Below are 12,458 nucleotides of genomic sequence, written 5' to 3' on the forward strand. Positions count from 1 at the left end.
ATCCAAAATTTTTTTAATCTCCTTCATCATAAAACGGTTGAAAGCTTTCCTTTTCATCATCAGTGTGGTCTTAAATGTGGTACAAATATGTCTCAAGCCATATACACTTGAATTTGTAAATGTTTTCAGTTGGTATGTGTAATTATTATTCTGGTATGCTTATAATGTCTTTGGCCCATCACGTCTTAGATGGAAGGATGGACTGCCAAGGCTAAGTGGACATTTTCATCTGTCTAGGTCTTTTATGCCACTCTGGATCAGATCTACCATGGGAAGCACCCGCTGAGGACATCAACCACAGACATTCTCAGGGAAACACAGGAGAAATTTTATGGCTTGCCATACGTTCCAAATACTGTGAGTCTTGCATTTTGATCCTATTGTGTGCCACTGAATGATCCAGTTAGTATCTCTGTCAGAGTGAGTATGTCATGGTCATCTTCCCCTTGCAGAATTTGAAATCCCTACATGTAGGTCAAGGTTTCCAACAGACAAATGCTGGAAATTGCCTGGCCCAGTTAGTATCTCATTTACATGTGCTTATTTTCTTCCTGTTAGCAGTGTGTTTCTGGATTCCTGGAAAGGTAGGAGGTGAAAATGGTCATTGGAGTTAGTCTGTATTCTTTGTTGTTATTTTCCTATAATGGTAAAGATGGTTAGTGGTGTAAGATGAATGTGATGATCAGCCCCTAATCATTTTCATTGCAAAGGAAATTGACATTTGTTGAGTACTTATTTGTATCAGGGATTATAATAGAAGTTTTGCATATCCTATCTCACTTAGTATGGCCAGATTAGAAAGTGGGAGCATTATTGATTGCTCGGTGCCAGACTAGGTGCCAGACTCTACTTGCTTTGCAAGAGAACCTCGAATTTCACTCTCAAACCTGTAAATTAGATAATATCACCATATTTGGGGCTTATAGTGAGGCTTACCTGTTTTCTCTGAGATCATTTAGGTTGCGTTGGGGTTCATGAAATCATGCTGGGGGGAGGCTGGGTGTGGCAGAGAGAGTGTTGGCTGGTGCAGTTAGCAATGCGACTGACACTTACTTAGGACTCTGAGTTGCAGCTGGTCGAAACCCAACTCCTATTTCTTGAGCTGAAAAGGGAATTTATTGAGTCTCATAACTGGAAGGTGCAAGGGTGTATTTGGTTTCAGGTAAGTTGGATCTCGTTAGTTCTTACACACCATTCGTTCGAAATGTTTTTCTTTCTTTCCATTTCTCCGGTCTGTCTTTTTTGGGATTCATTTTGTTCTCAGGCAGGCAGCCCTGATGAGGTGTTGTGGTGGCTACTGGCAGGGCCTAGTTTATATTCTTCCAGCTTAGCCAGTTTGATAGAGAATGAATTTGAAGATACTTCGTAAACTTTAAAATGCTGAGGAAAGGCTCGTCAGTTAAGGCTAATTGTCCAGTGGATCTTCAGGTCCTGATACTCAAACGTACGTGGGAACAATTCACATTGACTAGACAAGTAAAGTAACAGTGCATTTTGTCTTTATAGTACTTCGTATGTGGACCACATCTTCCTCATCCATTTGTCTGTTGAAGGGCATAAGGAAGATGTGGCCCATATACACTATGGAGTATTATGCCTCCATCAGAAAGGACGAATACCCAACTTTAGCAGCAACATGGACGGGACTGGAAGAGATTATGCTGAGTGAAATAAGTCAAGCAGAGAGAGTCAATTTTCATATGGTTTCACTTACTTGTGGACATAACAAATAGCATGGAGGACAAGGGGAGATGGAGAGGAGAAGGGAGTTGAGGGAAATTGGAAGGGGAGATGAACCATGAAAGACTATGGACTCTGAAAAACAATCTGAGGGGAACCAGGTGGTGGGTATTAGGGCATGGATTGCATGGAGCACTGGGTGTGGTGCAAAAACAATGAATACTGTTACGCTGAAAAGAAATTAAAAAAAAAAAAATAGGGATGAATTTCAGAAATATGCCAAAAGAAAGAAGCCAGACACCAGAGTACAAAGGCACAAAGGAGCCTTTTGGAGGAAAGGAAAGATTCTATATGCCCTCTGTGATGGCTACACAGGGTTATTTTTCAGTGAACTATGGGTGGGGGATGGGGGATGAATATTAAGAAGCACTTGTGAAGAGCACTGAGTGTTGTTTGTACATGATCAACCACTGAATTCTACCTCTGAAACCAATATTGCACTGTGTTGACTAACTAGAATTTAAATAAAACTTTGAGGGAAAAGAAAAGTAAAAAAAAAAACAACTTCATATGAGTAGTTTTGGTTGTCTTAGAAGCTTAGTCATGTGCCCCAAATATATAATGATAGTCATGCTACATACCTATTTTTGACCTTATATGTAATTTATTGTTCTAAGGCCGTGTATTACTGAGCTCTGGATTTTCTATATTAGTGAAAATCTGTGGTAATGAGGATAAGCTGACTCTTCCTTTTGAGAAAATATACAGGTTTATCTCTTCGCTGGTATTGTCTCCTTTGTTTATTGTCAGTAGCCGTAGCCCTTTGAGTACATTGTTTTAAGTGGTCTTTAGAAGAAGCATAGCTACATTTAGAGAAGAAAGACTCTTTTTTTTTTTTTTTTTTAAGATTTTATTTATTTGTCAGAGAGAGAGAGAGAATGAGCACGCACAAGCAGGCAGAGTGGCAGGCAGAGGTAGAGAGAGAAGCAGGCTCCCCGCTGAGCAAGGAGTCTGATGCAGGACTCCATCCTAGGATCATGGCCTAAGCTGAAGGCAGTGGCTTAAGCGACTGAGCCACCCAGGCATCCTGAAGAAAGACTTTTAAGGCTTGTTGTCGTTGTCATCTTTTTCTGTTTTTTGTTTTTTTCAAAGAAACAGAGCTTGTTTAAGGTTTGCATAAGTATTCTTTTCTTCCTACTTAGAAACTTCTGCATTTTCTCATTCAATTCATCACCAAGCTTATAACAAACATTTCCATAAAAATAAAAAATAAGTTGAGGATACTCATTGGAATTCTTCAGCGCAGCATTCATCAGGGCAATAAGACAGGAAAAGAAAAAAATAAAAGCGTTAGAAAGGAAGTAACAAAACCGTCATTATTTGCAGATGATTGATTGTTTGCTGAGAAAATCCCAAGTATGTATACATAAATTAGTGACATTAATGAGAAGTTAGAAACTTTTTTGGATAAACAATGTATAAAAATTAATATTCCATCTCTGTTTATCATCAACAAACTGAAAAACAATTTTAAAGATACCATTGTGGAAATAAAAAGAGGATGAGATACCTACTAAAAAAAAATCTAAAATAAGAACAAATATAATTAAGATGTCTACTACCCAAAGCAGTCTATGGATTTAATGCAATCCCTCTCAAAATACCACAGTAGTTTTTCACAGAGCTAGAAAAGAAATCCTAAAATTTGTATGGAACTAAAAAGACCCCAAATAGCCAAAGCAATCCTGAAAAAGAAAGCAAACATGGAGGCATCACAATTTGACTTCAAGTTGTATTACAAAGGTGTAGTCATGAAGATAGTGTCGTACTGGCACGAGCACAGACACATAGATCAGTGGAACAGAATAGAAAACCCAGAAATGAATCCACAGCTTTATGGTCAACTAATCTTCAACAAAGCAGGAAAGAATATCCAGTGGGAAGAAGACAGTCTCTTCAGTAAATGGTGTTGGGAAAACTGGACAGCCACGTGCAGAAGAATGAAATTGGACCACTTTCTTATACCATATACAAAAATAAATTAAAAATGGTTAGAAGACCTAAATGTGAGATAGGAAACCATCAAAATCCTAGAGGAGAACATATACAGTAACCTTTTTGACCCTGACCATTGAAACTTCTTACTAGACATGTCTCCTGAGGCAAGGGAAACAAAAGTAAAAATAAGCTATTGGGACTTCATCAAATTAAAAAGTTGCTACACAGTGAAGGAAATAACAAAACTAAAAGGCAACCTATGGAATGGAAGGAGATATTTGCAAATGGCATATCTGATAAAAGGTTAGTATCCAAAAATATTTAAAGAACTTATAATGTTCAATGTCCAAAAACCAAATAATCCAGTAAAAAAAAAAAAAAATGGGCAGAAGACATGAATAGATATTTTCCAAAGAAGACAACCAGATGACAGACACATGGAAAGATTCACAACATCACTCATCAGGGAAATACAAATCAAAATTACAAAGAGTTGGCAACTCATTTAGTCAGAATGGCTAAAATGAACAACTGAGGAAACAACAGGTGTTGGCAAGGATGCAGAGAATGGGGAACATTTTATTTTTTATTTTTTTATTTTTTTAAAAAGATTTTATTTATTTAACAGAGAGAGAAATCACAAGTAGGCAGAGAGGCAGGCAGAGGGGGAAGGGGGAAGCAGCCCCCCTGCTGAGCAGAGAGCCCTATGCAGGGCTCAATTCCAGGACCCTGAGATCATGACCTGAGTGGAAGGCAGAGGCTTAACCCACTGAGCTTCCCATGTACCCAGAAAGGGGAATCTTTTTTTTTTTTTTTTTTTTTTTTTTTAATTTTATTTATTTGTCATAGAGAGAGAAGCGAGAGCAAGCACAGGCAGACAGAGTGGCAGGCAGAGGCAGAGGGAGAAGCAGGCTCCCTGCCAAGCAAGGAGCCCGATGTGGGACTCGATCCCAGGACGCTGGGATCATGACCTGAGCCGAAGGCAGCCGCTTAACCAACTGAGCCACCCAGGCATCCCAAAAGGGGAATCTTTTTTTTGTTTTTTGTTTGTTTGCTTTCTTTTTCTTCCAATTTTATTGAGATATAATTAACAACATTATATTAGTTTAAGATGTACAACATAAAGTGGTTTGGCATATGTTGATATTGCCAAATAATGACCACCACAGTAAGTTCAGTTAACACCACACACCGTTATAAATTTTTCTTCCTGTGAGATCATTTAAGATCTACTCTCTTAGCAACTTTCATATATACAAAACAGTATTGTTAACCATGGTCACCATGCTGTACATGACATCCCCAGGACTAATTTTTTTTAATTAACATATAATGTATTATTAGCCCCAGGGGTACAGGTCTGTGAATCGTCAGGCTTACACACTTCACAGCACTCACTATAGCACATACCTTCCCCAATGTCCATAGCCCAGCCACCCTCTCCCTATCCCCCTCCCCCCACTACCCTCAGTTTGTTTTGTGAGATTAAGAGTCTCTTATTAAAAGGTTCCTTTTAATACTGTTGGTAGGATTGTAGACTGGTATAGCCACTGTGGAAAGCAGTGTGGAGGTTCATCAAAAAGTTAAATATAGAACTACCCTATGATCTAGCAATTATATGACTAGGTATTTACCCTAAGGATACAAAAGTACTGATTTGAAGGGATATATGCACTTCCATGTTCATAGCAACAATATCAACAATAGCCAAATTATGGAAAGAGATGAATGTCCACCAACTGATGAATGGATAGAGAAGCTGTGGGGTGTGTGTGTGTGTGTGCGTGCACACACACACACACACACACACTGGAATATTACTCTGCCATCAAAAAGAATGAAATCTTGCCATTTGCAGCAATGTGGATAGAGATGGAGGGTATAATGCTAAGTGAAATAAGTCGGTCACAGAAAGACAAATACCACAGGATCTCACTTATATGTGGAATTCACGAAACAAAACAGATGAACACAGTGGGAGAAGAAAAAGAGTCAAACCAAGAAACAGACTCTTAACTATAAAGAAGAAACTGAAGATTACTGGGGGGAAGTGGATGGGGAAATAGGTTAATAGATGGTGGGGAGTAAGGAGTGCACACACTGTGATGAGCATGGGGTATTGTATGTAAGTATTGAATCACCATATTGTACATCTGAAGCTAATAGTACACTGTAGGTTAACTAACTGGAATTTAAATAAAAGCGTGAAAAAAAATTTAAAATAAAAAGTGTATTGTCTTTATTTTCAAAATCCTAAATAAATGAGGAACTGAACCATATTTATAGAGATTTAATACCAAAAAGATATTAATTTTTTTCTCCAATTAATGTGTTATTCTCCAATTAATTTAATGTAATTCTATTGGTTGGTTTGTTTGAGGCTGTACAGTTTTATATGGAAGAGCAATGGCTCAAGAACAGCAAGGGCAGTTTTGAAGAATAGCAGCAAGTTGGTAGACTTGCCCACTTGGGATTAGTGTCCAATTAAGCAGTAGGAGCTGAGGTAGTGGGACGGTGTGGGACAGACAAATAGAACAGAGCCAGTGGAACAGAACCAGAAGCCCAAATGTGGCTTTGACACATGTATGGACTCCTGAGCCTAAACTGGTGGCTGTGTAGAGCTGTGGGCCAAGAAGAGACTAGTCTTTGTTAAAAATGGTGCTGTAAGGATTGATCATCCATATGGATAAGACAAAACTTGTATCTTGATCTCATTCTGCACACAAATATAAAGTGGGTTGAAGACCCAAATGTAAAAAAAAAAATGTAAAAAAAGTAAAGCTTTAAATTTTTAGAAGATAATACAAAAGGATATCTTTCTGATTGCCACTGTTTTACTTACTCAGACTATTTTATATCTTATTTACAGTGTGAAAGGCATTAGTCATAAGACAAGACTGATAAATTCAACTATATGGAAATTTGAATCTTCTGTTTATCAAAAGAAATGTAAAAAATAGTGAAAGGAAAGCTACAGACTGGAAGTAGGTATTTTCAACACCTATTACTGGGATATTTTCTTTAGTTAGTTATTTACTTTCATTATGGTAAAAAAAAAAAAAACAAACACATAGCATAAAATATACCATCCTGAAAGGATTATATTTGAAGTTCTTTGAATGGGCAAAAGGCATAGATGTGCAGTGAGACATATAAAATGACCTCCAAATTCATCAATGACTGCTAATTCAAACCACATTAGGTTAGCAGCCTATTCTCACCCATCTGGCAAAAAAAAAAAGACAGTTGACTATACCCAGTGTTGATAAGGGTGTGGAGTCACAGGAGTTCTTAACATCTCTGGGTAGGTGTGCACATTTGGTATGGCCTCCTTGGAAAACAGTTGGGCATTATCAGTAACACTGAAGATGGACATTCCCTATGACCCAGCAACACAACTTATATATCCAACCTAGTGTTGTCTTGTTAAGAATAGGAAGGTCTGGGCATCTGGGTAGCTCAGTGGGTTAAGCCTCGGCCTTCGGCTCAGGTCATGATCTCAGGGTCCTGGGATCGAACCCTGCATCGGGCTTTCTGCTCAGCAGGGAGCCTGTTTCCCCCTCTCTCTGTCTGCCTCTGCCTACTTGTGATCTCTCTCTCTGTCAAATTAATTAATTAATTTTAAAAAAAGAATAGGAAGGTTTATAACAGCACTGTTTGTGCACAGAAAAAAAGGAAGAGGTAGAATTCTGGAAAGAACCCAAGTGTCTGTCAATGGAAAATGGGTAAATACTTTGTGTCATATTTATTGACTGGAATACTATTCAGTGGAAATTGAGGGATACGGGCACAATTAAATTTAATAGGCACAATGTCAAGTAAAAAAAAAATATATATACATTTATAATAAAGTTCAAAACAATGCAAAACTAAGTTCAATATCGTAGGTAAATACATAAGCAATAAAACTATGAAGAAAAGTGAAGGAATAGTAAGCACAAAGTTCGGATGGTATATACCTCTGGAGCAATGGGTGGGATCATAGAAGTCTTAGAAGTGTCTTATTTCTTAAATTTATTAGTGGGTATAATGTTGATAGTTTCATCATTCTCCCTGCCTTAGTAGTATGTAGTAGGAAATGAGTATGTAGAAGATATTTCTAAATGTTAAGAGGTTATTTTGGCTGCAACATACGTGGTAAAGAATGGATTTAGGGAGACCAGTTGGGAAGTTACTCAGGGGCCAGGATAGAGCTGGTGGTTTGAACGAGGAAAGTGGCCGTGGAGAAGGTAAGACTGAAGTAGATGGGACAATTGTAGAAGGCAGAATGTTTAAACATTCTGGTGGTTAGCTGGACGTGGACATGGAGGAAATGGAGAATGGAGAATGACTGCGGGTTTAACATGAGTATTGACCAGGGAGGGGGGCTTCAGAGCATTCCGCCTTACCGACCGGAAGAGTGACAATTTTCCTATAACTTATCTCCAGAAAGTGTTTCTTTCAAATGAATCCTTTTATTCCCTCAAATGAAACCATGAGAAAAGGAGAAAATAATTTAAACAACAACCTACGGGGCATCTGGGTGGCTCAGTCGTTAAGCATCTGTCTTCAGCTCAGGTCATGATCCCAGCATCCTGGGATCGAGCCCCACATCAGGCTCTCTGCTCAGCAGGGACCTGCTTCCCCCTTTCCAGCTCCCCATACTTGCATTCCCTCTCTCACTATCTCTCTCTGTCATAAATAAATTAAAATCTTAAAAATAATAACCTATTCATAATGTTGATGAGTTTTCATAATGTTGATAGAGACTGCACAAATTATGTGTATGTAACGTGGTCTGAACTTTTAGATGTTGATTATGAATGTGTCCATGTAACATCTCCCTAAGTGCATTAATAGCTCATCTTGGGAATAAAGTTTCCCATTGGTTATGTTTGAGAGGACTCGTTTAAATAACATGAAATGGGCTTCTCTACTGCGGGGCTCCTCAGCATCTGCAGTGAGCTAATGAACATGATGAGTCTCTCATGCTGTGTTCCCAAGCTTGCTGACCATGAAAGTCTTCTTGGTTCATTTCTAGGCATTAGCCCCGACTAGGTCATATTTTAGCAAACTCTGCACTTATATTATGCAACTCTTTGACAGGGGAAGCTCCATTAACATTCTGCAATGAATAATGGATGCTTGTTTTTCAAGTGAATAAATGGCCTTATTATGTCAGCAATTTGGTAATATTTACGAGAGAGCTAAAGTAGTTTGTATAATATAGGGACAAAATTAATTTGTAATTTTCTTGCTATTTTAGCCCTAGTTTGCGAGGAACCCAAAAAGCTCTTGCTTGGTTGTAGAGGACAACTTTACAGCATGAACCAACAATCTGGTCTTGTACTGTTACCACTTTCATTCTATTCAGAGCATAATGTTTTGTTTACATCTTAACGACCATCTCTTCTCAGAATATTTTGTTTCTAGATGATTATGTATCTCCCCCATTATTAATTCAGAGAGGAGAAAATGCTGTGTTTTTATTTTTGTAATACTCCAGTACTCTGGAGCAGTTGAGAGACAGTCGTGTCTAGGAGAGTCTGGGGCGAAACCTGCTCTAGCCTTATGACCCTTCTGTTCTGTCCTCCTGAGTATTTTTCAAGTTCAAAGTATGAACAACTGACTCTGCTGATAGACTACAGTTTCCCAAGATTTGTTAATGACTCACTTGTGTCTCACCTGTTTGAACTAACTTTGTAGATTTGTGAGCTTTGCTGGTCAAACTGCATCTCAAATGCAGCTCTTCTGGGAATAACAGTATTCTCTGAACGGATCTGCTGCCAGTGAGACCTTCTTGGTCCTTTACCCACCTCATGTTGAAAGCAGTCATGTGGGGGCACCTGAGCTGTTAAGTGTCTGATTCTTGGTTTTGGCTCAGGTCTTGATCTCATGGGTCCTGGGATAGAGCCCCGAGTCTGGCTCCCCACTCAGTGGGGAGCTTGCTTGAAGATTGTCTCCCTTTGCCCCTCCCCCACTCGTGTGTACACACACACTCTTAAATAAATAAATCTGAGGAAAAGGAAAAAAGAAAACACTGATATGTACAGAACAAGAAAGTCCTGAGGACCTGTCCTTATTTCATGAAAATATCATAATAATATGTCTGAGAAGACTCTTTCTTGTGCATTTTAATTTAAAATTTCCTGTCTTGATTAAAGCTAAAATAAAAGAATACTTTAAGAAAGCACTCTACTGGGATTGAATGACATGTTGATATCTGGTCATTATTCGTGTGAGAACAAACACCAACAAAGAATGTGAAAAGAAGGCACGTTTCTTGTGAATATTATTCCTTCCACGTTGAAAAGCTCCAGTTTTTTAAATCCAGGAACACATTCATGACAGCCCAGTATGACACTGAGTACAAGTAGCAAATGAGTTGTACTTTGCTTGAGGCATGGGGGGATGGGAATGGGTCTGATCTCTACACATTGCTTGCCTGTGCATCTTTCTGGGTGGGCATGTGCTACAGGCTTCTCGGGGAGCATACCTGATTGGCTTCCACATGCTCAAGATGCATCATTTCAAAAAGGCTTCTGTCCCTGGAGATTGATTTCTATTGAGACTTATGTCTATAATGTCTAATTATATGGAAGAGATTTATATAATTCACATTAAGTATAATTATCTATAGCAGACCTTCTCATTATGGTAGCTGGAAGTTGTGTTAAATTTAGTCAGACATATCAAAGAGAAAACATCCTCTTGTGACGTAACATAAAGAAAACCATTTCCACTGGGCGCCTGGGTGGCTCAGTGGGTTAAGCCACTGCCTTCGGCTCAGGTCATGATCTCAGGGTCCTGGGATCGAGTCCCGCATCGGGCTCTCTGCTCAGCAGGGAGCCTGCTTTCTCCCCTCTCTCTCTCTCTGCCTGCCTCTCTGCCTACTTGTGATCTCTGTCTGTCAAATAAATAAAATAAAATCTTTAAAAAAAAAAAAAAAAAAAAAAAAAAAGAAAACCATTTCCAAATCCCAATTTACATCCCAATCTCTAATTCAGTTATGTTCCTTATATTATTATAGATAGCATTTGTAAATTATTTTAAATAATTGATATATTTATAATATATATTTTTATTAAGTGCCTACTGAATGCTGTGCACTGCCTAGGAGATGCGGATATAGTACGGATGAAACAGACCAAAATCCTTCCCTCATGGAGCTTATATTAGCAATGGCTTATTTGGGGGTATGTATAGATAATTATCATTCTGCCTGGCTGTCTGTCAAACATTTCATTATTAAGCAAAATATTCTTTGAGCCCCTCAAATTGCTTTGTGAGCAGATGGCCTGAACATAAAAGCTGAAAGATTGAGATATTTTGAAGCATAATACAGCTAATACAAAGGATATGTTGAGACCCTGATTTTTTTTTTTCATAGGGAAGGGGCTTTGTACCTGAAATATTCATGAGAAAAAGGGGGGGCTTTTGTTTTTTCCATCTGGTTCCAATAGTCTTCCTCAACCTTGCTGATGTGGTATCTCTGATTAGTAAGAATTTGTAAATCTGGCCAGCCACCTGGAGGTCAGGCAAAAATTAACAGGTGGCTAGGAAGAGTAGAGGAGTGGTTTAGGGCTTGGATGGGCCATCAGGGCCCTGGGGATGTGGTATTTGATAAGTTGGGAGGTGAGAGAAGAGAAGAAGTGGGGAATGATGTGAAGGAGGACCAGGGTGACATTGAGTGGAACATGGAACACAGGAGGGGTATTTATGGCATGATGAGTGCAAAGATGTTGAGTACAGGTTAAGGTGACAGTAGAATATCCAAGTGGAGATGCCTGTGAGCAGCAGTTGGATCAATGGGTTTGAAGCCCAGAAAACAGATCAAGGTTGGAGCTATATAGATTTGAAAGACCATCACCCGAGAGAGAGAGAGAGAGAGAGAGAGAGAGAGAGAGAGAACTATAAGCTATGGTCATGGACAGCATTGAGCAGGGAGAATTTGCTGAGTAAGATGAAGGGTGATTTAGGAGATGACTTGGGAATATTTTAGCAATGGGCACACAGTGAATCAGCTAATGTGGTTGGAGAAAATCTAATTGGAGTAGTTTTTTTTTCTAAGTACCAGCAAAACCCAAAATTTTATAATACCATTTTCTGTCTCTGCTACTGCACTTTCAACAGCTAATGCTCTGCTCTTTTTTTTATGATTTCAGGGTTACGTTGACTGTCTGGTAGCTTGGAATATTGCTCATAGAACATTTATTTTGGATGTGTGTTCTGAGTTCCCAAATAACAGACTAATAAATGAACTTTTAGCATACAACTTATGTGTAATTTGGGGGCTTCCCATCTTGAAATTGCTCAATTTTTAAAGCAGATTCTGAAGCTGACTTTGGTGGTGTCATGATAATACATGCAAAGGAAAGTAACCTCTACTTTACCAGTTGGGAGACGGAGTGCGACCAGTGTTAGGCCCAGTTGTGCACGTCGTGTGCTCATCCCAGGTTAACTTTCAACCAGACCTCTTAACCACGTGGAAGGCTAGAAGTAGGGAGATGAAATCAATACAGTGGAAGAGGGCAGAGAGATTGTTGAAGCACTTTTGCCTTGTTTATCTTACTATATGGAGTTTTGTGTTATTTTAAGTCTCAAAATGAAGAAAAACAAAACACCCACTATGGGAAAATGGCCTTGCTACACACAGTTTGGGCGTGAAGACTTCGATTTATTGCTGTTAGGGTTTATTTTCTTTCCTGTTTACTTGATAGCCAATTTTGAAGGGCTTCTTTCTTCAAAATATATGTGAGTGTATTGGGGTATCTGTATAGAAATTCTTGTAGATATCTGAC

The 12,458-nt window shown here is 38.8% G+C and overlaps 1 protein-coding gene across 2 annotated transcripts in view; it reads left to right on the forward strand.

Moving 5' to 3' along the window:
* MIPEP (mitochondrial intermediate peptidase) overlaps positions 1–12,458 on the forward strand; it is a 170,314-nt gene that overhangs the window by 95,788 nt on the left and 62,068 nt on the right. For both annotated transcript variants that reach the window (XM_059143887.1, XM_059143889.1), the window contains exon 16: positions 238–357. In XM_059143887.1, the coding sequence (XP_058999870.1) occupies positions 238–357 (120 nt within the window). The remainder of the gene's footprint in view (positions 1–237; positions 358–12,458) is intronic.

Source organism: Mustela lutreola, chromosome 13 (genome assembly GCF_030435805.1).
Source record: "Mustela lutreola isolate mMusLut2 chromosome 13, mMusLut2.pri, whole genome shotgun sequence".
In the NCBI taxonomy this organism is placed as follows: domain Eukaryota; kingdom Metazoa; phylum Chordata; class Mammalia; order Carnivora; family Mustelidae; genus Mustela; species Mustela lutreola.